Raw genomic sequence first — 26,962 nt, 5'->3', positions numbered from 1 at the left:
CGTTTTATTCGTTTTCTTCTCTCTTTTGCAGTGAGCTATAGCTGGGCGCTTTTCATAGATATACCTATGAAAAGCGCCCCTTGCATCATGGAAAAGAGGCTGCCCACTTGACGCCGGCCTGCCACAAGGATTGCCGGTTCTTGAACAATTGCTCCTTCTCGAGACCTTCGCACTGCAAGAGCGCCGACTACAGTCGCATGCCTCCGACGTGCGCGCGTCGTGATCTGCGCACGAAACCTTGCAACGGGGCCGCGGGCGCCAAAGTTCGGGACACGTACTCTGCAATGAACTGTCGCACGAATATGCGATGACGGACTTCGTTTCCTTTACTGCTATTGCAGGCCGCGCGAACTATTGGACGCTCAGCGTGATTCATGCAACTTTCCCCGGAGTCAGGTCCCTGCGTTCACGTCATTCACAAAAACGGATAGCTGCCAGAAATTGGAAAGGGGAGGGGGGACAATTAACTTTTCTGGGGCCAACGTGAAGTAATTTTACGCTATAGCATTTGCGCAATCCCATCCCTCCTTCAACTGGTGGATTGTACAGTCGGAATCATACTTGTCTAAAGTGGTCGAGCGCGTGGCTTTGAACGCTGGCGCCGTCCGCAGTTTCTACCTCGCGCTAGCTACAAGCTTTCGTTCATGATTGAATTATAGCACAATGACCCAGCATGCGGTATGACTATGTTTGGTAGCATTACGGCGTCGTTCTCTGCATATTTTTCCCCAAAACGGCGGCTAAAGCCACCGGGCCTATACGATTTAGACTGTACTGTCGGATTGATCCAAGTTTATCGTTTCGTAGTGTGGGAATTGGGTTCATTGTGAGGTGTGGAGTTATCAGATCTATGGCAAGGCAGCAATACTCGGATTCGTTTCCCACTGGCGGATGTGCGGCCCGGCCCGGCCCGGGGGAGCTGTATACATGTTTTTGTCAGTTTTGTAGTTAAGATGCTCCTATTTATACAATAAGTCACATGCTGATCGATATATGCTTATCTTTATTTCACAGGGCACATCGTCCGAGGCGGCTGTAGCTGCTTCGTTATCACAGCTTCCTAGACGCTGCATCTCAAGGCTGAACCAAAGTTTCCTTAACGTCCTGTCCGTTGTACTCCAGGCCCTGCACTCAAAAAATGTCTTGTGCTAGAATTAGTCCCAAGGGAAACCTTCAGCCAATTCTGATGCTGGAATTGCATTAGGGCAATGGCAAATAGCGCTTTGTGAATTCAGCCCCCCAAGTCTTCAAAAAATAAGAAAAAAAAAAAACAGCGGAAATCGTATAAGGCCTTGACTTACTCGAGTAGTCGTGTCTTTTGGGCGGCGAAGACACGTGCCGAACTTTTTCCGATAATCCCTTGTGGACTTCGTTCTTAGATATTCGTTCGCAAATAGGCCGAAGGAACAACGCTGAGAGCTAGAAATCTGAACGAATGGAATATTCTATATACGGGTACTTAGCATACACGAACGGCAAAATGAATTCCCTGCTTTCAAGACGATTGAGCCGAGTCTGGACTCTGCACCAATTATTCTATAATTCACGGTACGACCCAATAATAAATTATGATTTATTGGACTCTTAATTCGCGCCACACATGGTATGAATGATGAAAATATATTGCATGCAGCGCTGCAAGCTATGTTTCAAATGAGCTTGCTTTATCAGCTGTGAAAAGCGAAATTAAAGGAAGATACTTTTCTTTTATTTCGATAGTTTGCCCTTAGTAAAATATGGTGTCACAGACACACGAATAGATATGATTCGTGCAGAAAGTCTAGCAGTGAACGATGATATGGCCCGTGGATCCAACGGTCAAGATACTTGCAAACACGCTTCCCAGTTTTTTCTTCTCTTGCGTTTTAAATATATCATGCAACTATGACATAAAGCGAGATATTTCGATACTTCATAACTCACCTTTTTATGATGCTTGCGAAATACAAGTTAGCAGAGCTCCACGTGTGATAATATGGCGTTAATCTGTCCATACGGCCGCTGTGGCTAGGCGTTCTTCAGCCGAGCACGACGTCTAAATGCGAATGCACTGATTTACATGCATTCAGGCACACGTCGCCCCCAGCAAAGAAAACAATCTTGAGTAAGCGCAGCATGGAAATTTCGCTCAGCCATAATAAATTCACTCTCCTTCCTCTTAAGACGTCGTTGATTAATCCACGTCATACAGGCAAGTGAACAGTTTCGTCGTTTAACTCACGTCGCCTATGTCTGACCATACTTGAAATCAGTGGCCTCAAAGTATTGGCAATATAGCCACAGAATGGCAACCACTAGAACAGCTTGAAAGATTTCAACGAATGATTTCCTGAACGATACTGCGATTGTTGAAGCATCTCACAGCGTCCCTGCTGGAAACACTCGGGCACTAAACATATTGTGGTAATGCAAATCTCGAAAGTCAAAGAAAACAGAATCAGAGGAAAGAAAGAGGAGCGCTACACGTTTTCTTTCACTTTCGAGATTCGCGCTACCACAAGTTTAGAAAACACCAACTCGCCCAAGTTGTCCTGAAGTACTCAGGCACTCGCCGCATGTGTTTTGATGTCCTGGAAACCGCGGGCAGCAATAGTTGATATAGGTGGCGATAAGCATCGCGTTCCCTACGACCAAAACTGCAGAACCGCGCTGGGCTTACGATTTCGCCATTAACTTCGCTGTTACTGTTTCGCTATGACGAAACGGTGTAATCTTATTTTACAACTACGTATCCTAACTACTGAAGTAACGGAAGTGCGACTGTATCCAGTGGAAACTGCTATTCGATTAAACAATCAACGCTGCAAGCTGTAACACCTCCAAAACAACTTGCCATTCATGAGGCAATACGTGATGCCATTTCGTGATATTGGCCATTTAATTTTTAAGCGCTGTATAAATATGCAGAATTGACACTTCGCTATGCCCAATGCTTCAGAGGTGCTCCATACTCGCTGTCGCTACTAGTGCGGTCTTTTCGCGTCCACCTTTTTTCCCTTTCCCCCAGCACAGGGTAGCCAACCGGACGTGTGCCTGGTTAACCTCCCTGCCTTTCCTTGCTTTCTTCTCCCAGAAACACGTAACTACACTGTGCCGACGCTATAAAAACATTCTTAGACAGCAGCATTCTGAACGGTATGAATAAAAGCCGGAATAGCTGAAGCAGGTCGCTGCGACCGGCGTCAGCTCTCCAGAAAAGAAAAACACTGATTAGTTGGAGCAACCGGGGTTACGGTGGGCCGAGGTCAGGGGTCCACTGTTACCCATGGTTTTATTACCATGCCTCCCACTAGGCTCCAAAAACTGACGAATAAGTGACACTACAACATCCTTAGGCTGTACCGTTCCTTTTTTTTTTTATTCTTGAAGAAGTGGCTTGAAAGGAGCCTTTGTACAGAATGATGAAACGGGAGAGTACCGACAACACTCTAAAGACAGAGTCACCGGAGATGCACACACACATGCACGCGCACATACATACATTCGATAATTTACAACACCTTGCTAAAGACGAGCTCCATAAATAATGAAAGCACACCAAGACAGACACAACAAATGATTGCACATAATACTGGCTCCCGCAACAGCAGCAGCGCCACCGTGGATGGTGTCCCACCATAACTTATATTACCCTTCTGTACATTCCTCGCGTGATAAGTTATGCGTCCGTGCGCCCTATATACACTGGTGGGGGGATGGGGGGCCTACGTCTCTGTCTTGAGCGGCGGCGTGGGGGGCTTCTTGGATAGGTTGAGCGGCTGCGGCCCTTCCTGGGTCGGGACTAGCGGCGGGCTGGGCTGCGGGCTGTAGGGGCAACGTGGCGGCGAGCCCCAGCCCTGGAAGAAGCCCTGCGGACCCTCGTTGCGCATAATGATATTGTGGATGAGGTCGGTGCGCTTTAGCTGCTGCTCGTTGAGGAAGCGTGGCGCTTGCTGCAGCCGGCCCACGAGCGTGCTGTGACTCGAAGCCAGGTCTGCCGAGCTAGAGGCGGCCTCCTTCCGCACCGCACGGAGCTTCTTGTGGTGTCTGTACGCCTCCTCCATGAGCTGGTGCGGACTGACGAGCGGCGGCGCCTGCAACGCACGCTTCAGCACCGGCATGTCCTCGTCGGCGCGGTCTGGCTCGTCCGCTGGCTTGTCGTCCAGCGAACGCGGGCTCGAGCACACCGATGCGCTGGGCGTGCAGCAGCCGGGCTCCTTGCCGCTGTCGATGCCAGAGTCCGTGGGCGAGTCGAGCCGGCGCACCTTGGCGAACGGCTTGGCCGGGCTGTCCGGCGAGTAGTCGGTGCTGCTTGAGAACGAACCCGAGCGTACGGGACTCTTGGCACCATCCAGCGAGTTGGTCGACGAGGCCACTGAGTGTGGGCTGGCCGGGCTCCAGTCTTCGGTCGCACCCCACTGCTCCAGGTACGGAGGCGTCGCCGGCTCCATCTTGTAGGCCAGCAGCTTTTCTGAGTGCAGCGTGTTGAGCGTGCGCAAGTCAGGCACCTTCTTGAGCAGTTCGGCGCAAAGCTGCGGCCGGTCGGGGTGGCCCGCGGCAACGGCCTTTTGCAGCACCTCGCTCAGGCGCCGCTGCATCTTCTGCACCAGGTCAACGTTTCGGAGTCCGGGCCGGTCTGCGCAATGAAAAGAGCATTAGTCACTCGAAGTCGTTTTGGAAAGCGCGCTCACAAAGTCGGGTTCTGAGCAATACTCACCGGGTGCAATGACCACGACGGAGCAGAAGAGCCCCAGCTCGGCGTCCGACAGGCCCAGGGAGTTGAGCCGATCGGCAAAGTCGAACATGGAGTCAAGCAGGAACCGTGCGTTGCTGGCCGAATGCAGTGACTCGCGAAGTAGCACCTGACCGTTGAGGCACACCATGGAGCTGCTGCGGCTGTCAAACATGCAGGCCAACCGTACCAGGAGTACTTCGAACACGCCGGCCTTGAGCAGCGTCACTTGGTCATCTTGTGCCAGGAGACTGAAGCCAGGAATACGCTTCGCGAACTCAACCACACCGCGGATTGCAGGGGAGAAACGTTCAGAGAAGTCTTCCATTAGCCGCGGGGCTCCATTGCCTTCGGCTGGTTGCGTAGTAGGGTTCAGAGGGCACGCCTGCGGGCAAAACGGCGAACGGAAAGTCAATATCCGAAATTCGTTTTACTTTCGTGTTGTAGACACAAGTTTAATTATCATAGGGACAGGTGGCTCGCGCTTGGCGAGAGCGCGAGTCACCTGGCGCCATTCTTATATCACTTAATCACTAAAGACTCATCATAACAATCCACGCGAAGCTGTCATGCAAACACTTCTCGGGACTAAATTTCAATGGCGGATTACCATGAACTTGCAGCATGCCCACACATCTAGGTGAGCTAGCTAGCACGCTCGTGGTGCCCTCACGAAAGACCAGAAACGGTAAATTTACTTACCAGCTGTGGAGGGCACAGGGTGTAGACGGGGTGGGCGCGGGCGCGCTCCAGAAGTGGGGCAACCTTGTCGCTGGTGAAATCGCAGGTCTCCTCGTGCGCACGTACCACAGTGTCAAATAGTCTCATCTCGTCCTCTAACTCCACAGCCAACGCCTTTTCTTGCGAGCTGGCGTTCACCTTCTGCATAGCAGCGAGGATCTTCGCCTTCTCACGCTTCGGCACTCGTCCAAACCTCACGGCTACGTGCGAAAGAAAAAAAGAACTACAGTTAGACACCACGCACTCGAAAATCCATCACATTTTACTTTTGTTTTCCCTCGCTAATTAACTTTACGGTAAGTTTAAAAACTTTCGGGACAAGACAAATGTCCGTCGGCGCGCACGTTGATCAACATATGACACGGTGAGCTCAAAGCACTGGCGTTGCGCGATTGAACACCGAACCGAAGCGCCCACGTACCCCGCATGACCATCTTAGCGCAACGCGCGAGAAACGTGCGGCACCGGCGACAGTCCCGGCGACGACTCCGGCGCACCGCCACTTCCGAGGGGACGCACACGCCGAGCACGCCGAACAGCGTCCGCACCGCTCTCCGGCGGCGAACGCGAGAGCGACACCGCGCGGCGCTAGTTTCCCCTACGCGTTTCCGATCAACAGATGGAACAGTCCCGAGGACAAGGGCTTACGTTTGCCGTCCACATAGTAGAGGTAACCACCCGGCCGAGGATCCGGAGCCATCATCATGGTCGCACCAGGCCCGCGGTCCGAGCTCGTGTGCCTACTGCGTATCGGCGCTACCCATCGATGCTGCCGCCACAAGGAAGAGCGCCAAGCGCCGGTGAAATAACGTCACTCCTTTTCCGCTTTCCCTCTCAAGCTCCTGCCCTTGAACTTGTTTAATAACGCCCGCGCGGCGACCTACTTCTGAGTCGACCTTGACGGCGCGCCATCTACCGCAGGAAGCAGTCAGCTTCCGACGACCGCTCCGCCATCTATCGAGGTAGCACAAAAATGCTCTCGTCGATACGCGTCGCCCGCGAAGTTTGCGCTATGTCGTTCTGCCAGCTTCCGCAGAGGCTCGTTTAAACGACTGCGGATTCGCGACACGCTGACACAGTAACTCTTCTCGGACTACTGTACCGCTATTTTAAGAAGAACATATGGCACGAGGCCAACGACAAACACAAATAGTTTGCAGTTGTCTCGCGTAAACATCAAAACGGCACTTACCATCACGAGACATGCCGACTGCGATGCACTTCTTGAGCCTGCAGTACTGGCACCTGTTCCTGTTGATACGAAGAATTGAGCATTGTTGATTTTTGGTGCAGGGTCGGTACTGAATTTTTTGCTGGATGCTCCTCCGGAAGAAGCCCTGCGAATACAAACAAAGCGTCCTTGTTTAGCATTTGGAAGGATGCAAAACTGCGCTAGAAGCATTTTTTTTTTTTTTCGGTGGTAAGCGGCATACCCCCGAAACGCAATAGTTACGGGAAGCAGCGTCACTAGAGGCGTCGGCGTTGCGACAATAGCACTATGAAAGCGACACAAAAGATCCGGCGTGGCTGTGCTCGCAGAGGCCAAGTGCGGCACCGCTTTCCGGGGCATGTGGCAAGCACCAAAACAAGGGCCGCGCACAGGAAGTGACCGGACGAGCAAAGCTTTCCGCGTCCCAATAGCTCCGTTTTGTTTTTCCAACGCTCCAAGGAGAGGAGGGTTGTTTTGACCGTGACCCCGGCGTCGGAAAAAAATGGCGCGGTTCGATGACCTGGAGGTCGTTCAACCCGGCCCGGCGAAGAGAGGGCCAATAACTTTCCATCTCTGCTGACGGCAGCCAATAGGAGAGCGCGGTGGCCAGCCAATGGCGGCACTGGAATATGTGATTTTGGGTCTCGCGGGAGCATTCACCTCCGAGAGTTGAATGAACGCTTCAAGGACACACCTGCTCGTCGCCATGGGAACGGCGAGGGTGACGGGCCACTCTTTTGGGGAACTGGAGCAGGGGACAAATTCAGGGGGAACGCGAAACTAGTTCACAAAAGGGACACAGAAGGCTTCGGAGCGAACAAAGCTGCTTGGAGACCTTTGTTCGCTTCCTCGCCCGTGGGTGCGCCCGGATCAGAGGGACCTCTTTATGAAACTTATGGGTCAGGTAGTGCACGGAAAGTGAAATACTGGGACAACGTAACTTGAACTCAAGAATTTTCCAGTAAGAGTTACACGTGCGTAATTATTAAACACAATGTCATCTCACACAAAACTCTTTGCGAGTTTATTTTAATGCTGTCACTATATATCCAACAGGAGGAGGGCATTTCTGTCTTAACAAATGATTTCGCGATGCAACACTTGTGCGCGAAGCGGTTGCTTGCTCATATACTTTCGTACATTTCGCTGTGGTCATTGCAGCGACACAAACAACGGCTTCGCTGTAAGGCATTTTGACGAGAGGCGCTTTGTATCTGCAAGTATGCGGGTGCACTGACATAGCGCAGCGCCCGTCGCAAACAAGCAGGGAAAAAACGCCTTCCGTCGCATGATTCTTAGTACTGCTGCCACATTTTCGAGAAAACGCTCACCTTGCATCCTTCGCAGGAGTGAACGCCATAGTGGAAGCCGCTGGCCTTGTCCCCACATACTCGGCACAACACGGTGGTCCCGTCGAATTCTGAACAAGGAAGAAAGAAAAAAGAACGAGCAGGGGTTCAGAGCGATGTTTTGTGGACGCTCCCCAGCCCGCCCGCTCCCCATTCCCCACGCCGGCGTTGCCAAGAGCAACCAAGATGGCGCTCGCGCGGCGCTAGCTCACTCGGTCAACGAACTCGCGGGGCGCGCGCTTTCTCCCTCTCCCGAGCCTGCACACTGGGTCAGTGAACTCCTCCGATAAACATTTTTTCGTCTCGTCGCCATGGAAACCCGCGAGTATTCGGGTCAACGACTCTCGGGGAACAAATGTCCCTAGGAGCACGCCGCTCGGAGCCGCGCGGCGAAGCCGGGGCCTCGCCGGCGACTTCGGGCGAGCCGTCGCCGGAGCCCCGCTGCTGCCAGCGGCTGGTCGAGCCGCAGCGGCAGCGTACGACTCCGGCGGCTGCTCGGTTCGCGTGACGACGTAGCAAAACCTTACTGTTTACTGGCAGCACGCAGGGACATCATCACGCCACACACAGCCGTCGGTGCGTAATCCTTTGCGCCAAAGACGACGACGGTGCCCACGGAACACACACCTATTTTGAGATCAGCGTCCTTTCGCTCGAGCTGCTGCTGCTGGAACGGCAACGTCGCCAGGAGCTGGAGATCCTTCTCGGTGAGAATCATGGCGAGCGAGCGGCGGTCTAGCACATCCGTTCACGAGAGCGCTCCGCCGGAGAACTGCCGCTTCCTTCCGCTCCTCCGAGTGACAGTGAAAGTAGACGGGCGGCAAACCGGTTTCAGCGCGGCCGACGACGCAGCCCGACTTGTCGGCGCGGAGAAAGCAGGCCAAATCGTACAGCTCAAGTTCACCGCTACTAGTTTTGTGCGCGGGGCTCCGCTCCTTCCCTCGCCATGTTGATTGACGTGAGCGCCGGCGAGGGCCAATAGGAGCGCGCCGCGCCGGAAGCTGATTGGCCCGGCGGAACTGCGCCCGCCCCCTTAGGAGTTCGATGACCCAGCCACTACGCCAGTGTGTCGCTAACCTCGCGTTTTATGGATCAATATTTGGTGTCAACGCTCCACGTGAAATACTTTTTTCAAGGGTGCAAACTTCCCGCTGCCACAAAAGCGGCTCGGTCACTGACATGGCAGCCATTGCTGTGGACGGACTTGTCTCCGCCCAGGGGCCTGAGCCCTGGGCTCTCTCGCGCTTTTTTTTTCTTTTTCTCGTTTGTTTGTTTGCGGGGTTGTTATCCTCTCCACTCTCTCTCTCTCTCCCGCCTTCGTTTTCTCCGGTTGACGCGGCGCCTCAGGTCAGGCACCCGGAGCTCCGTGTTTTTCCTCGACGCGCGGCTGCATAGCAGAAAGAAACGTTGCCGTTCCGAGTTGCCCTTTCTTGGTGCGCGGCGCTGCTGAACCCCGCGTGACGCGTCTTAGGCCTAGGGCGCGTTCCACGTCGCACCTGTTTCTAGCGCCGCTTTCGGCGTGTCTCGCGCGACGTTTCATTTCTCGTCCTGGCCGCGCGCCGCATTAAACCCTTTACTCGGCGCGACAGCGGTGGTACTGATTAGTCGTTGGCGCAGTAGATTAAGATGTTTGTATGCTGTCGCCGCTACATGCTGCCTTCAATTTTAAAATAAATAAGTTCTCGATGAAGTGGTGATGCAGCTGCCAGTTAACGATGAACATAACCGGCTTTGATTTTGCTTTTGACTTTGTGCTTTCAACATTATTTTTTGCCCCGCAATATTTTGGTTCCGAGCTTCAACCACACTCACTTGGACTCACATTGCAAAATATTTAATCAGCGTTCAACTTTTTATTATCGATATGAGTACATTACTCAGCGCAGCACTTATACAGAGAAGCATCCCTGTTAGGTTATTGCAGCTTGTCACCGCAGAAAATGCATACTTTTTCCTAAACCGCGGATGACGTGCTGTGTTAATCCTCGCTGGCAGCTTTAGCTGCGATTGCGTGCTCATTCACCGGCGCTTGGAGGCAACGGACCTCCACCTCCTTATCGGTTACTAACACCGCAGATAGCACGGCCGGATTGGCAACAGTTGTATTTCCTTTCCTGGACGAACATCTTTCGTCCCCGCGTTATTTACCATCCGGGGGCCTCCCGCGATCCGCTTTTGTTTTCCGCCACAAACAGAGCGCGCGCAACCGTCGGTAACCCGGCAGGAAAAAGTGCGCGTTGCGCAAGCGGAGCGCCGAGCAAGCTCAGGAGTTACGCGAAAGGCGCCGATTTGGTGGCCGTGTCCAGAGGTGCGGGGGGGCCGACAAAGGCGCGTTTTTCGAGGAAGGCGGCCGCATTTTTGCGGGTCCTTTTGTGTGCCGCCTCCGCGCCAGTTTTTGTGAGCGCACCACCACACCCCTCCGGCTTCTCAGAACTCCAGCTATGGCCCAGTTCCCCTCCTTGTGGGGCTGACCCGCGAGAGAGCCCGTTCAAGGCCGCAGGTCGATGCACTGCCATCGGTTGACCTTGGACGCTGCTCGCCTGCCTCGCTCGGCTGGAAAGCCTTGAAACTCGGTCAGAGAGCCCCGTGTTGTGTTTGCGTCCGCGCGCGCCCCCAGGTGTGAACGGAATGCGGCCCTGGCCGACTGGAAAACCCTGGCGCCTTTCGCTGGACAGTCCGCCCGCGCATTAGTGACGCGCTTCCATAGCCGCCAAGGCTCGAATAGCACGCGTCGCGGCCACTGAGACTGCCGCCTGATGCGCGCCTGCGATTCCTCCAGATACGAAGCCACTTGTACAATGACGGCGTCTTAAGCGAAGTCGACCTCGAGCCGCATGAAGCTCCGAAGCGAAAACAGTCGAACATATCCCGAGTTGTTACATGTGATGACATTCTCGGTATAATGTCACTGACTGCAAGAGCAGTGAAGCATTAAAAAAAAAAGCTTTACTCTGAACCAGTTAGACTGAATCCCGAACCATATGCATCGTATATATCACAAACTCACGCACTCGTTCAGGGGCTGAGAACCCTTTCCAAACCAGCAAAACTGTGCCTGTGCAGTTTCTACGTAGACACCTTTTTTTGTATTAAATAAACATTACCAGAAACAAAACATCATTGCGACATATATATGTATTCTGTCAACATAAGGAAACGAATGGGATAATAAAACTCTCATCGATGATTTTATTGGCAATTTTATTATCGAGTATTCTTATGCATTTTTAAGAATTTGCATACGATGCCATTGCCCCTATCCTTTCTGGTATGGATATACGCACTACAATTCTGTAAACTAAGCTCGTGCATCTATCCATTATTTCTCCCCGGTAAGTGAATCAGCGCGTTTCTGATTTACGCAGCTATAGATCAACGAACGCGCCCTTCCGCGAACCGCGTTCGGCGCCGAGCATCGGCAGTGAAGGCAATCTTTTTGCGGGGTTATCGGGGCAGTCCACAGGACGGCCCAACTTTGGCTACTCGGCGCAAATATTCTTCGCACGGTAAAACGGACCAACTGGGTCCTATCTGGTGCCGGCTACGATACGGTGCCCGGTCTGTACCCGAAAGTGTGGGAGCCATGGCGGCAGTGGTTGGCCGGAGCGCGTGCCGACGACCTTGCGGAAGCAGGCGCCCCGCGCGGTGACCGAGCAGCTCGGTTCGTCGTCCGGAGGAAAGTGAACCCGTCACTAGGACAACGCTCGCGCTTCCGGCCGTTGACCGGCCGCTCTCTCGCCACCACCTCCCTCCGGGCGCCTTTTGTCAGGGGCCGAAGATAATCGCAGGTCGAGGAACTCGATCCCGCCGGCCGCAGGAGGAGAAAGTGCGAGCGCCTCTCTCTCTCTTCTCGCCACAGGGTTCCGACCCGGGTTCCGACTAGCAGCCTGACGAGAGCGAGGCCCGCGCAGCTCCGCTACTCAGCAGAATGTTTCGGACGCATGCCGCTGCCACATTAAACAGCACTCGACGCTGTCTGTGTTGTGAATCGCGTGGGTACAATGTAGCTACCATTTTGCCACTTCAAGGCTTCAGCTCGTTATAATACGACTCTTTTTTTTTTATTTTCTTCCTTTTTTCAATCGAGCCCATTCGCAGCTTCAGGGGGAGCTGCATTACATGCCACGCTCGTCTTCCTGTACAATTTCGCATTCCTTTGCGATGAGTCCAATATATGATTACCACCGTCCAGACGTTTTAGGTGCCGGCCGCGAAGTAAACAGTAGAAGAGTTGTCGGACAAATCAAGCGAGCATGCTACCACACCCACGCATGCTGTCGAGTCATGGAAACTATGACTTGGATGGGTTCGATAAAACAGACGCGATCGACATCCGAAGCCGTAAGATTTCCTCAAACTCTCCCTGTGACGGCGTAATCTTCTAAGGATGCAAGATTAACGCTCGACGAGGTGGGGAGACGGTCATAATACAGGGACAGGAAGCGACAAGGGCGCGGTTCTTGCCCCGCTGTGTGCGGATATATGCTGGGAGGTGCATTGTCCGCGAGTGCGCGAAGTGGGTGCGCCCGACGTCTCCCGGTCCCTTTCTCCGAAGGGTGCCAGCGCCTTCCTGGGCGCCCAGGTCTAAGACGACGACTTCCTCTGGCGCACGGTCCGAGCAAAGACGCGCTCGGACTTCCTCCCGTGATGCCCACGCTGACATCTGCGTGAGCTCCCAAAGCTGCGCATGCTTCAGCTGTTTCTATAGCTGCCCGTGTCGGTATGCTGCTTGTTTGATTGTTCCCAATCGCGCCCATCCCCGCATATTTTTATTTTATTTTTTCCCCTTCTCGGCTACGTTGGCCGCGCGCCGCTCATCTCTCTCCGGACATGCTGCCGTTGTTTGGACGCGTCGAGTGGTTCAGTGACCTCAACGCGCCCGTCGTGCTATCGGCACTCGAGCGAGATACGCGCCTGCCCTCCTTATTTAGACCTGAGGCCGACAGCCTGCTGCGGAGTTACCGACTTTCACTGAAAGGGGTGGACACATAGGCATTGTAGAAATTGGGAGGAATAATCGATAAACGAGAAAGTAACACCGGCCGCGCAGATCAGAGCTTGGAAGGGGTGCGAATACCGGTATAACACACCAGTGACCGAGACGAAAGGACCAATTGACCAATACGTTCTTTATTTTATTCAGTTATCCCCTTGCCTGGCTTAATCAACCAGTGAACGGGCTTCGAATTTTACGGCCCATTCGTCGTGGCTATTTACTCAACGCATACCGATGTTCCAACTATCTAGAAGACCTAATTTCTGCAGCAAGGCTTAAGCTCACTAGGCAGAAATAAAGACGTGTTAAAACACAAAAAAGAACTATCGTTCCGCGTTGTCACCAAGCGAACTAAACAAGCTCTCGACGTTATCAGCTATACAGCTCAGCTGGATTGCGCACGGAAAGCCGACAAGTTCATTGCCAGAAAGCAGTCGCATGGGAACTAGATAGTGCGCTGGGGACTCGGAAGCATTCGCTGCTGTACAGCACCTGTGCCACATTCGCACTAACGTCGCGTACGTATAGCGTTTGTATTTTGTTCGTGGAAAATGATCGTCGTCACATAGCGTTCATCGAGGCAGAGAAACTTCATCTGAAGCACGATTTCAGAGAAGTTCTGTGCGTATATTTACGAAGTGGTCTCATGAGCACAATAAACTACGCATTATTCTGCTGTTGAATCACGACGTAAAAGCTGTGTCGAACGAAATTCTATACGGAGAACACAGCGTTCGACGTGTGCCGAAAAGGTCAATCCTCAAATGAGCGCCAGGCTTCACGAAGTTGTGCTTCTGCGAAACGGTTCTTATAAACCGGTATAGCAGCTTGCTAGATAGAATGATACTATATAGCGGAACCTCTACTAAGATAAAAAAGAAAAAACTGCTATTGCAATTCAAGGAATAAACTTTAACAGTGATAAGAATGAAATCAACTGGAGGTGCGCGCAGTCAAAATGTCATAATGACTGCTCCCCCAGCAAAAACAGAAAAAAAAAGAGCACGATGTTGTCTTACTATAAGACAGTGACTTTCACCCTATACACCACCTCATACCAAGAGTACCGCGAATCTTAGCAGCATACCACGCGAACATTGATCGGTGCTACATGTGGCGATTTCGTAGTCGGGGTCTACGTGGGGGAATAAAGAATATTTCACTACACCACGTCAGAAAGAGCTGAACTAAGCGAGTGTTATAACCCCTCTCTACGTGCGCGAAAGTCACCAACGTCACACCGAAGTGTTCCTAGTGCATGCAGTTGTGCGCGCACCTTTGTTGTTGCTCACTATCCTTCCGTCCACGCCATTGATGAGAGACCAAAAAGAAAGAAAGAAAAGGCTCGGAACAATCGGCACGGTCGACGACTCTGCCGCATCCCTTCGCCCTATCGACCCTATTGACTGAGCAACCAGTTGATTAGCCGCGAGCAAGAAGAGGCTAGTGCCGCATGTCATGTATTCTCGCTGCTATCTACAGTGCTTTCTTGCCGCTCCTGCTAGTGGTGCGTGTTTGTTTTTGAACGAGAATAACGACCGCTATCGCTGAGATCGGCGACACCTGCTTCACAGCCCACTCGAGATGCCGACTTTGCAAGCGGCCGAGAAAACAACGCGCTCTAAAAGAAGGAAAAAAAAATTGAAAAAAAGAAACCGAGCCAACAAAGAGAGCGCCTGGCACTTCAAGGGCACTCAATGTGCGCTTATGGACAAAGGGTGCAACGGCCCCCGCTGCCCGGTCACGTCGTCACCATTGTAACCACGTAACGCTGTCACTAGGAGGTGGAAAGGGGACTCGTAGTACATTTCAGATGATTACAACGCGGAGGAAAGCCGTTACGTAACGAGCTCGACGGCCAGACCCCGGACCACATCTCTATATTCTCTCCGACTTCCTGCACGATTATATCCGGAGTGCTGACTGCACACGCAAGCGTCTTACGCAACCGAGGCTTCCCCCGGAGGGCGACGGAATGCAAATCGGCATAACGGAGGCAGTTCGCTGCGCGCAATAAAGGATACTCGCTTCTGTTTCGACGAACGTGCACTGCAATACCATTACCAGGCTCGACACACGTTCACCAAGGGTAGTCAGCGTAGCGTTGATGCAAAGCAGCAACGCTATTGGTTGCGCATGCTTACTGTATTCGTGAGCTGTCTTACAGTGGTGGCATTGATAATAGTGGCTAGGCAGCAAGGGCATGCATGGTCTTCGTTATATTGTTGATTGTCTCGCCCGAAGCGCGTACAGTCGAAAAAAAAAAAAAATCCCCGGAGCCGCAAATGATACTGCCTGCCAAGATAGGCCCCGGAAGCCCTGAGCGGACAGCGCGTCTGGCGTCACCGCGGCGTGCAGGAAGAGAAGCGCGCGACTGCTTGGTTTGTGGCCGCTTCCGTCCACGACTGCTGCTCCAATTAAGCGGCCACGGACCGCGGTGAGGACCGAGAGCGCTCAATCGATAAGCGGCGCCGCGCGGGTCGCTGACCGCGGCCGTGAAAGTTGTGCGCGGAGAGCCGCGCGAGCCCCGGGTTCTGTTGAACCCGGGGCGGCGCGCGGTCCTTAACCTTGCTCTTGGAAGCCTCCCCCCCCCCCTTCCTTCGCGCGGCGCGGGGGAGGGAAGCGGCGTGTTTTGGCAGCGGGCAATGCTCCCGCGCTGGGAGCGCGGTGTAGGCTCGGCCGGTCGATCGGCCTGTTTGGTCCGCGCTCGGGGGCAACGGTCTCCGGAAGCAGACCGCCGCTGTGAGAGCTCGTGCTGTTGCGCGACAAATGGCCGCCGCTGAAACAGTCCGCGCGGTGACCCAACTTTCTCCCAAGATCTCCTTAAAGAGCACGCGCCATTGCGCGCCGAAGAACGGCGACACGACAACAGAGTATACGTGTGTCAGCGGCCGCTAGATCAACGTGTCCGCATGTGTCACGGCGCGGTGTCGCAAAAGTCCAAGGCGGACGTGTGTCACAGCCTGGCCGTACTCGCATCCTTCGAGGGGCTCGCTCCACGTGATATGTCTTCGAATAGCGAGACGTGCCACGGCCAGAACAATTGCTTGCATCTGCGCGCTGCAGCAATTGTTTGTCACAATGTCGCACATATTCGTCATGCTGCCTTTTCGCGTCTTCGCCATATCGCTTGATACGACTCGCTCTGCATGCACTTGGAACGGCCTCGCAATGATCAGTGCTATGACGTAAAATGGAGCATGCGCGTCGCGTCAAAGTTACTTTAATGTTATGAATTTGGCTCCCACTTGGCTGTAGCAGTGTATTACCATACCATTCTCGTCGAGCTCTCCTTAAGTCGCAGTACTCAGCATGGTGAAAAGAAAATACGCGAGACAGCGAGAAATTGGGGGCGTCAGAATAAAGTATACCAGAGAAGATGATTCACATGCCACCACCCACATAAATGTCTTCACGCTGCCGTACTCGCCATTTTCACCATTGCCAGAGGCTGGCTCGTGTTGATACCACTATTGTATATTCTAAAAAAAAAAATAAAATAAAAAGAACACCGCGATTGATGGCTGTGTTTAGTGCGAAATATGACCATTTACGTAGTTGACTATTATTATTATTCGCTAGCGTGACTAACTTGCTTTACAATGAAAAAGTATGATAAATAAGGAATACTAGCACAGCTATAGGCTATCATATTAAACCTCCCCTTTATTTTTCTGTTTCTCTTTCAACCACAATATTTTTGCGTGACCAAATGCAGCATGCATTGCCTGATTATACTCCGATCTCCAAGGATCAGAGTTTATTGTTTCGCTCCGCGTTCATGCAGTAACAATACTCCGCTACATCGCCCGACGGCTTTCAGTGGCTGCTGGAGCAGTGACGTCGGTAGCCTGGCAGGCGCCTAAAAACCAACATGGCGTTAGGTCACGTCATCTCATTCGAACTGACACGAGACACATAGAGCCTTTGACCACCTTCGGTAAAAGAAAATCGTTTTGTGTTCCTTCTGTATATATTACAACTCACGACAAGGCGAAGGTTGTCATCGACAGTAGCAAGCGTCGCGGGTGCCCCAATCGTGCACGACAGGCTCACACGATTAGGGCTGCATCTGATCTGTGTGCTACTGTGTTGTTCTTTCTTTTGCTGCTTCACCTAGAACTTGATTTATGCTGTTTTCGTATGATCTGCGTTCTTCTGTTTGTTGCTGGGTTTTTCATGAAAATTGCCTCATGGAAGCATACTGCTAGCGACCAACGCACGTGATACGATCAGCATGTGGTAAAAAACAAAACAAAAAACAAATGGCAACAGCAGAATAACGAGCTTTTAAAAATTACTCCCAGCGTACCTCGCAAAAGTTCCAGCATGGCGGGATTTAAAAAAAAATACTACCAGAACACCACGCAAAAGCTGTATATATATATATATATATATATATATATATATATATATATATATATATATATATATATATATATATATATATATATATATATATAGCAGCGCCATGTAAAGTGACTAAGGACACAAAAGCAAGGTCCTTCCTGATAGTGAGATATTCTACGCAGCACGTTATGAGAACAACAGCATGTCATTGCGAACGCTTGTACTTTTTTTCGCTGTTCTTCCTTGTTTTCGTAAAGCTGTTACCGTCATTTCCTAAAGGTCATGCGACGTGTGCATTCCTCGGCGATTACAGAAAACTCTTGGGATAAAAAAAAGAAGTACAATGCCACGACACAGACACTGTTGAGCAACAGCGCTTCTCACTCGGGAAATAAGTATATTCCTCCCTCGGCTTCGGTGATGCGGGCAATGCCTGAACGGCCCCTGTCCGCCTCATGGAACCGTGCTCACCGACTGCGTAATGAGCGCCCGCAAAGGGAGGACAAAATAAGCAGGGAATAAAGAAAAAGTGTGTACTTCATTTTGAAACTTAGGCAGTCCTCCTGAACAACAGACAGAGAGGTAGTACACAGCTGCTATATCATTCGGGCACGCGGCACACAAGTTGTACACTGCAGTGTCGACATCATCTCTCTTTGAGCGTGCGTTTTCGAGGCGACGCTTGCTTTCGCTAAGCCTCGCGCGCGCAGTATGGACCGCCTCTTTTCCGGGCCGAGCGGTTTGCGTCGCGTCACAGCGCCTGTGACACGTTTCTGTGGTCATCTTTCTTTCCGGACGACGCGAATCTCTCTTCTCGGTCGTCGACGGGAGGAAACCGCGTCTCCCGGGGCATCGGCAGCGTGTTTCCACTCACAAGGAAGCAGGAAGAACGGAAGGGCGTCAAAGACTGGCGGGGAAAACGCGTCAGAGGGACGCGCGCACTTTCGCAGCGTCAGTGGCGACGCCGGCGTCCGGAGCGCTCGCGCTTACACACACACACAACACACACACACGCCCTTAGCGGGTGAGCCGCCGCCATGACCTTGCCTGCCCGGTGTCATCGAACCGCGGAGCCTCTTCCGAAATAGCGCGCCCGTCGCAGGCCGGCCATTCGTTCCGTCACCGGGATTTCTCCGAACGAGGCTATGACAGCGCTAAAAAGGCCACGACCCGGCGGCTATTTTAAACGCCCCCTTCGGGCGCGCGCCGCGAGCTCCTTCCCCTCGCCACTTTTTTTCTTCTTTTTTGCCATATTCTCGACTCCGGGCGCGGACTCGGCTCGTGGCTTCTCCGAGTGAAAGGGAGGGTTCGAATCCGCAGTTGACCATCGGATTTTACTATGCTGCGACTCATGTAACTGATCGAACAGTGGGATTGGCGACCGCGTGCCGGATCTATATACAAGAAAGTTGGCCACGATCGGGGCATGATGAGATATACGCTACACAATATCCTCACTGTAATACGTCAAAGGGCATACTGTTTGATGTGGTTCACGGATCGGAAAACTCAGACAGCGCAAACGTTACTATATACTCGGTGCACTGGTATTTTCATCAGCATCTATATAAGAGCAAAACCGCAGCGTTTCAACGATTCGCCGACAAACATCCTCACGTAAGGACCACTTCTGGTTCCATTACTTTAGATGCAGCCGGCCAATGCGCCGCATCATGAAAGGAACCAATGTGGTTGGGATGAGTGGATGGAGTTTATCAGCCATCGAAACGAGGTGGTGGCGGAGAAGCTTCTTCGCCCGCCATGTTGGGGTCAATGGGGTATCGAGACGTACTCTCCGGACTCTATGCATTACACCGTATAGTTGGTGCAATATTACGTCACAGTTTGATTTCTCCAGAGCAGTGCTGAGGTCAGTCAGCCGTACTTCTCGCTTTCGTCATCGAGTGGCATTGATTCGCGCCCCTGACTGTGACTCGCTGCACAGCTCCAATTTGTTTTCCTATCGCGAAGAAATCCAGTAGAGTAAGAAAATTATAAAGATTTATAAGCGCCGGTAGCGACAAGGAATGATAAGGCGAAAGGAACAGTGGTAGAAAAGACGGGCTCGCTTTATAACCAGCAAAGCCAAGAAAAGGCTCCGCTTTTCTGGGGGGGACACCCCGTGTGCATCCTGACTACCGGAAAACGGCCCGGGGCCTCGTACAGTGACCCTGAGTGCACCCTGGAGCAGAACCACCAGCTCGGCCCGTCGGAACAGGCTGCCACCCTCCCGAAGGCAGGTTGTTTCTCACGAGGCCAGTGGCTCTCGCGCCGTGGACACCGCGGGACCCAGCAAGAGCAAGGAAAACGACAACAAAGAGGCACTTTCTGCAAGGTTTCCAGGGCGTCGAACTAGGCTTCTGGGGAACCTGAAATCCTCCTTTTCTACAAGTTTCTCCCGGCAATACCAGGAGAAACACGGAATAACATAAAAAAGTGGGACGACGAAGGCGAAAGCGTTCCTTTTTCAGGGAAAAGAAAAGAAGAGATGGCGGGAAAAGGTGGGGGAGCTTTTCTTCGGCGACGGCGCACCCAGGACGGCATCTCAGCCGCCCCTCTATACCCAAAGACCCCCGTCGCTCGGTTTTCTCCGAGCATGGGGGTCGAACAACCAGAACGATCCCCCACTCTTGTTTTCCTTCCCTCGGAGAAAGTCAAGGAGGCGGCGGGGTGAACGAACGCCGACCTTGGCCCCCAAGACGACAGTCTTGGTCGGCTGGCAGTGTGCCAGCGGCCCTGCCGTTGGGCCGCCGCCATGGTGCGCGCGCGTTTCTTTCGCGCTGGTCCGAGGAACACGCCTGTGTTGACAGCGCCTTCCGCTTGAGAGACGGAACGTCGTTGTGTAGTACATCGGCCGCTCTGAGTCTTCGAGCAACCGTTGCAGAAACCCGCGGCGAACGATACAAGGGGAACAAAACAATAGCCCCTGACGCCGTCCTCTTCTGTGCTCGAAAACCGCAACTGGACTGGCTGCGCTACGCGAGTCGCACTCTTTATTTCCGTTCGATGAATGACGAATGTTTACACTCAGCAAAGTTCTCGCGAAAAGGGGTGAAATATTCACACAGGAATGAACGAACATGAAAAAAAAAAAAAAACAGTAGTTGACTGTGTTGAGCTTCTGTGAACTAATTTACTGAGAGACAACACTAGGATCTACTGAAGTAGCCATCATTTTCACAGTATGGCTTGACTGCGACGCACACAACATCGTGTTTGTCCAATATGCAGCGTTTAGTACAGTGGCCTCTGAAATGTAAGCACACGCGCTACCACCACAGTGGTTATAAAACCAACCAGTTTGATAACTGTCCATAGCTCCGTGTAAGTTTCTAACAAGCTTGACCCGTAAGAAGTAGTCCCCGTAATACACCAATATATAGTGCGCCAGCTGCGGCTACCAAACGTGCTATGGGAATTAAATAACATTTACAGCCTTTCACAGGTAAACAAAAGCGTGTATGAAGGTATGCGAATTCCGAGAGTGTAAAGGCGTGTGAACAGCCCGACCAAACGGACTGTGGAAAACAAGATTTCGCAAGGCTGCCAAGTCGGCCTTGAGGACCGACTGCCATGCTTTGACTCGGCCACTGCCTCGCAAAAGCGCACATAAACGGAAAGAATTGCGTCTTTATGGCGTCAAACATGGAACTGATGGAGAGAAGATGCTGCTTTGTGTGCGCGCGCCCTTGGCGGCTTTCCTGATCACCGATTCTCACATACAAAGCGCACGGGTACAGAAAAACAACACCTATAGAGTGAGTGAACTAAGAATTAACTACAGGTGCAGATTTGTCGGGTTCCCTTTCACCAACACCGGGAGTTTTATTCGCGAGGTACGACCAGTTCTACGCGAAAGCGAGACAGTGCGTGTAGGCCACTCAGAATGACCCAGGGAATGGAAGCCAATCCTGGAACAGACGCCGGGCGCGTGCCGTCGCACCTCAGACGCGCCCCAAGCGGCTGCCAGAAATCTTGCACCGTTCGCCGAAGAAGCGCGTCTCGATGGAAGTAACGTTTTTTAGGGGAGAAACGTCGCTGCTACTTCCTGGCCCGCAGCCGTGCAACTGGACACCGGGTCCGCTGTCTGCGCGACAGCATGTGGCATGACGGGCAGGAAGTGAAAGTGGAGACCGGGGTCCCCAAAGGGTTTGGACTGGAAGTGCTTCCCGGAACGCGGCAGCCATGTGCCCTTCGCGAGGACGACACGGCCAGTGACCTGAGGAGCGATGGCCAGGAGCGTGACCGAGGAAAGTGCGTCTGCCCCGGAACCGGTTCGTTGGCACCGCGCGTAAGCCTCTGACCCAAATCGGGTTCCGGTCAGCCGCGGGTCGACACCGCTCCGGGCAAGAGCCGGCTCTTTGCCGGGAAGCACTGTCGATTTCGCCAGGTTCAACAACCCACACGAGAGCGTGCGCCGCGGGAACTGAATAACCTCGGGAGGGAAAAAAAAAAAAAATAAACGCGTGCAACCACCCAAACGCGGCGTCTTATGTAACGGGGGAGCGCCTCCCCTCCTTGCTCGAGCGCCCGAGTTCCACAGCGCTGTCTCTTACACGCTCAATAGATGCGCCACGGCTATAGCGGCGTAGCTGTGCTCGAAGTTTCGACTTCAGTCACGCTTGCTGCAGCTGCATTTCGATGGGGAGAATATACAAAAAACGCTCGCGTACTCAGATTTAGGCGCACGTCAAACAATCCCCAAATAGGAAAGCTTACGGAACACCCTGCTACCGCGTGAATGTCAGCATGCGAATAATAGCCCACAATGGCGTCTCTGTGAAGCTTCTAACTAAAGTAGCTGATATGCGTCTATCCCGCTTAGGCTCTGCTTCTTGTTAACGAAGACGACGGCTGCGCTCTTCCTCATCAGCCTCCCCGATAGAACAGCCTCGCGGTCACTTTCGCGGCATGTCACGCAACTCAGTCGCGCGACATAAGCGCCTTCCTCGGGGAGCGGTTGTGCAACTGAGCTGGATTTCGATTCGGAAGGAGCATCGACCAGCGGCGGCCAACCGGTTTGGCCTCACTGACCTCTTTCCGCTTCCTGAAACTTTCGCTCTGCCATGACGTTCCGGTGACGTAAGCAGCAATTAAATACTGCTGCGAATGTTCAAGGGCACTTTTTTTCATAACGTAGTGGCTGCATGCGGTGGCCTGTCTCCGCTGACTCAGGTTGCTTTTACAGTGAACTTCAGGCAGCTTGAAAAGAGCTCGACTCGATAAAGAGCGGACATACAAGAAATGGCATTAATAGATTCTTGAACACTTTGTTTTGTCTATCAAAAGTACAAATATATGGACACAATTAGTCACTTTCGAAGCGGGTCACGACAAGTTTGTTCTCGCTAAAGTCAGGAATGTTGACGTACTGAATGTCTGGGGTCAACAAAACGTGTCTGCGTTAAAGGCGCATTCACCGTTCGATTGACGTGGAGGCTTAATACGAGAGAGAGGAACGAACAAGACCATGCTCATTCTCTTTTGCAATTCCCTAAGGCGTACAAAGTAAAAGATGACTGGCTGGACAAGGGCGTCTGAATGATGCCGCGAGTGCACACAGTACGAAGGGGCGCGCCACCGGGTTCCTCGCGCAGGGGGGTATGCTGCTTGCGGCAAATGGGTTTGTCAGAGCGCAGCTCGACTGGTTGTGAGAGGGCCATTGGACTGCCGAGTCAGGAGCGAAAGTGCGAGCGCGCAGGGAGCGTCGTCCGGCCGGTGGTTGACCCGGCGGAAGGGGGCCCCTTCCGAGGCGACGCCGCCAAGCCTGACCCAGTTCGCCGGGGTCAATGCCTCGCGCGCGCTGACCGTCGCTCGACGACCTCGGCAGCACCCCCCTTCCTTCCACCTCCGGAACCCGCCAAGCAGCCAGCGCGAATGCCGCTCCCGCCTCGCCGCACACGACTGGCGCACATTGACGCGTATTGATAGATCTCGCACGAAATTTCGGCCTGTTTACCGACAACAGGGACGTAATACACTGCCGATATAGGGCGCAAAATAATTTGGTTTGCGTTACGTCACATGTGACTACACTTGAGAAAGCTGCTCGGGCGCAAGCCTCGCCAGGGTGTCTGTTTTCTCTTCTCGAATGTTTGTCCCTCGATTAAGAAGTTTTTACAATCATGGGCTGCAGATGCTTTCAGTTTGTCCTAAGTTCCTGTGACCGTCGGCGTCAATGCGACTTATAAATGACCCAGAGAGAGCCGGTGGGGGCTTGCACCGCAGTACTGACCTACAGCATAACCGAGCGTAACGTAAGCACAGCAAACGAGCAGCGGTCTGTTTGGGCGCTCGTTTTCGCCGAACAATTCCAGAGACCCTTGTGGCGCTGACATGAGGAACTGGTGAGCTAGTTATGATGCTCCCTACAGGGATGGAGAGGCGCTGATTGCCATTCGCGAAGCGGCTTCGTATAAAGAAGTCTCAGGGCTTCTAGTACGCAAGCATTAAAAAAAAAAAAGAACAGTGTCTTGCGCGTCATAGCTTTGACATTTCTTGCTCTTTTTCCACGAGTGACTGTCGACACAGTGGCAATGGAATAAATTTGCCGACTGGAGGTGCTGTACAGAATTTGGCAATGACGCACATAGTTAACGAGCTCATTTATCTTTCTCGTAGGGTGTTTTTTAAAAGGAGCTTGCTTTCTTCTTCCCGGTAAAGGGTATTCGAGGGCTGCTGGAATTCTTGGTGCCGACATTTGCGCACATTCCGAGAGTCAACGGCCACATAGCGTACCAAATGACAAAAGTACGTCATTCATTCTTGGAGCAAGCGAACCTTCATGCGTACGTGTGGACGTTGTCAAAATAGAAAAAATACAGCGCTCCAGCGCTGATAGGGGCTCAACTGTGACAAATTACACGACCTGCCACACCTGCTCCATGAGTCGCGCATTTGAACGAGCTACTAGCGCGTAAAGAACGCTGCGGCATAATGAAACGACAAAGCGAAAAATCAGAGAGAATGACAACAAAGAGAACACGAATAATAGCAAAGAAAGAAAACACGTCGACCGACTGAATAGAGGCGACTAGTGGAAGAACGGCGTCAGGCGCCCTTGGCAGTGACAGGGGAGATGGACAATGGCGGAAAATTTGCAAACGTCTCGGAAAACAGAGTTGGAGAGCCGGTCGGATGACGTGCTGCTGTCCTCGCGACACCACGCGTGTTCGCTTTACTGGCCCGATGACGTACTGTCGACCTTCCACTGGCAATGCGGTAAACAAGCCTTACCATGCTCCGGCGCGTCCGTTCCAACTGCCGAGCCGGATGGTGTTCGCTGAAACCGCGTGAATATCGACAGCATATCTCAGCATCAAAGTTGCATTGAACAGGCGGCTCTGCTCAGAAGGCGCGGACACTACCTTACCTCATCACAATGATATATACAATACGTCTACAGCAACGGCTTGTTGCGAATCTGCATTGCGCCACATTCGACGCAACAAATACAAGCGCTCTGTGCTTTCAAAAGCGTGGTAGCCGACAGATTTCAGTTGACCTTGGTAATGCAACGTGATGACGTTTTTTTTTTTTTTTTAGCTGTATAGAGTTCGGAGTCGGGCGAAGCATGACAGCGGCGCTACGTCACAGCGCCATGGGCAGGGCACCCGGAAGAGCCGGGTCAAAACAACGCCTCGCGCAAGAGCGGGCGTCTGCTGACCCAGCGGGCACCAAGAACAAATGGGGCGGGACCTTCCCACTGGTTTCCCGCTTCACATGCAGTACAGCGCGCGTCACCCGGCCCACCACCCCCTCGTCCAATGTTGGCAGCACATGACGTCTGGGTGCATTGTTTGCGTCGGGGGTCGTTGGCCGTGCCACGCGACGCCCAAGGTTTTCACTTTCGCGGTCGCGGGCGACTCTTCCGGTCTGCGCGACCTTCCGCCAGTTCTCGCTGGCTTCCACAACGTACGACCCCCCTCCTCTCCCCCACTCGATAGCGATCAACCCGGAAGCGCGCTGCCACGACCGCCAGCTGGTCTTGTTTTGCGAGCGGCGGCGGGGCGCGCGGCAACTTTCACCAAGCCCCGGCGCGTGCACCGCGCGTGCGGAAGTGGCAGCCCCCGCGGGCACAGGGCTCCCCTCCAGCGTTCAGAGACCCGTGTGCACAAAACCGCGCAGGCTGCTGATTATTTCCGCCTTAGCCCTAACGGGAGCCGGCAGACCGACCGTCCAAAGGCAGCTGGCGGCGGGGACCCCAGGAATGCCGTTACGGCCTCTCTCTGGACGCTAGTCTCGATGATCGGAGCCCCCTTTTGTTGGCCGCCACGCGCTGCAGCAACAGCTGTTGTTTGGGTTCAAAGTGGTGGGGGTCTCTCTTGGCGCGAGGCAACCTCTTTCTTTCACTGACTTGTGTGTGATTCGCTTGTCTGGGCGCCGGTCGGGGATGGATTGTGAGGGCTGGCGCGTGGCTGCCCGCACATGCGGTTTGTTTTCGGCATATGGTCAGTGCGGAGGAGGACTGTCGACCGGAGGGCACAAAGAGACCCTCGCAGACAGACGTCCCAGACAAGGAGGAAACGAAAGGGACAACTACCACTTCCGCTGTCGCGGAACGCAACCCTATGAGTCAACAGCAGAGCCAGAATAAAGGGAAGCGGAAAGTGCCGATACTTTCGTCGGACGTTCGCTTTCCCCAGCATCGCCAACAGCCGGTCATTGTGGCGGAGCGTTTAGCTGACCCAGAGTTGGCAGCTGGCTGGTACGGCGCGCTTCCCGAATCATCAGCCTTTTCCGGCAGCAAAGGTCCGCACACCTTTTTACGCAGCGGCGACCACATTGTCAATGCAGGAGGGACAGTTAGAACGACCGAAACCTCCTTGACATCCGCTTTCTAACAACGTTCCCGGAGTTTCCGCATAGTAATACGAAGCTGTACAATCTCTGTCCGATGGCTGTTCCATTCCCCCGCTCCCCGAATGTGGTAGAAGTGTCCACCATAAGTGAGCTTCTTTTCCTATCGATGGGATCTTTCTTTCACGATGCCTCGCACACGTAATAGTACGTGAACATTACGTCGAAATTCACGAGCGTGCGTAAATCACACCGCCACATATAGGCTAAGGAAACGAGACCTGAATTACGTGAGAAGTTGCTAACCCGAATAATTTTTGGGAATCCGCGCACGATGCACGACAGCAACAAGTTTTATTAAAACATAATAATTTTCGGGGTTTAACGTCCCAAAACCACGATACGATTATAAGAGACGCCGTAGTGGAGGGCTCCGGAAATTTAGGCCGCCTGGGGTTCTTTATAACGTGCGTTTAAATCTAAGTACACGGGCCTCAAGCATTTTCGCCTTCATCGAAAATGCGGCCGCCGCGGCCGGGATTCAATCCCGCGACCTGTGGGTCAGCAGTCGAGTACCGTAACCACTAGACTACCGTGGTGAGTTTTTATGAAAACAGTTGAGCACCATGCTTCCGCAGTCAGCATTTCGATCGCACGGCGGGACTGTGTGCGACGAATAAGGACACGCATGCTTCTTCTCGACCTTAGCTGCGGGCGTCATGAGATGTCAGCGTAGAAATAAATGTAGTTGCTTAGGTTACTCATGCGAAAGGCATCTAAAGGCCGGAAGCAAGCAAGCCCGGGCG

The 26,962-nt window shown here is 52.9% G+C and overlaps 1 protein-coding gene across 4 annotated transcripts in view; it reads right to left on the bottom strand.

Moving 5' to 3' along the window:
- Positions 1 to 3,408: 3,408 nt before the first annotated feature.
- The window catches only part of LOC119378968 (nuclear hormone receptor E75), a 65,398-nt gene continuing 41,844 nt past the window's right edge, over positions 3,409 to 26,962 (bottom strand). Inside the window, exons 1-6 of one of the 4 annotated variants that reach the window (XM_037648081.2) lie at positions 8,639 to 8,934; positions 7,994 to 8,082; positions 6,645 to 6,789; positions 5,414 to 5,652; positions 4,697 to 5,096; positions 3,409 to 4,615 (exon numbers count right to left, since the gene is read on the bottom strand). In XM_037648081.2, the coding sequence (XP_037504009.1) occupies positions 3,705 to 4,615; positions 4,697 to 5,096; positions 5,414 to 5,652; positions 6,645 to 6,789; positions 7,994 to 8,082; positions 8,639 to 8,729 (1,875 nt within the window). In that variant the 5' untranslated portion in view covers positions 8,730 to 8,934 and the 3' untranslated portion in view covers positions 3,409 to 3,704. Of the gene's footprint in view, positions 4,616 to 4,696; positions 5,097 to 5,413; positions 5,653 to 5,873; positions 6,017 to 6,100; positions 6,327 to 6,644; positions 6,790 to 7,993; positions 8,083 to 8,638; positions 8,935 to 26,962 lie in introns of those variants that run through there. The other 3 variants (XM_037648082.2, XM_037648083.2, XM_037648084.2) reach the window with 3 other exon arrangements.

The sequence above is a fragment of the Rhipicephalus sanguineus genome, chromosome 1 (assembly GCF_013339695.2).
Source record: "Rhipicephalus sanguineus isolate Rsan-2018 chromosome 1, BIME_Rsan_1.4, whole genome shotgun sequence".
Lineage (NCBI taxonomy): Eukaryota > Metazoa > Arthropoda > Arachnida > Ixodida > Ixodidae > Rhipicephalus > Rhipicephalus sanguineus.
Note: the sequence above shows the minus strand (reverse complement) of the source record. Positions and strands in the feature narration are given on the sequence as shown.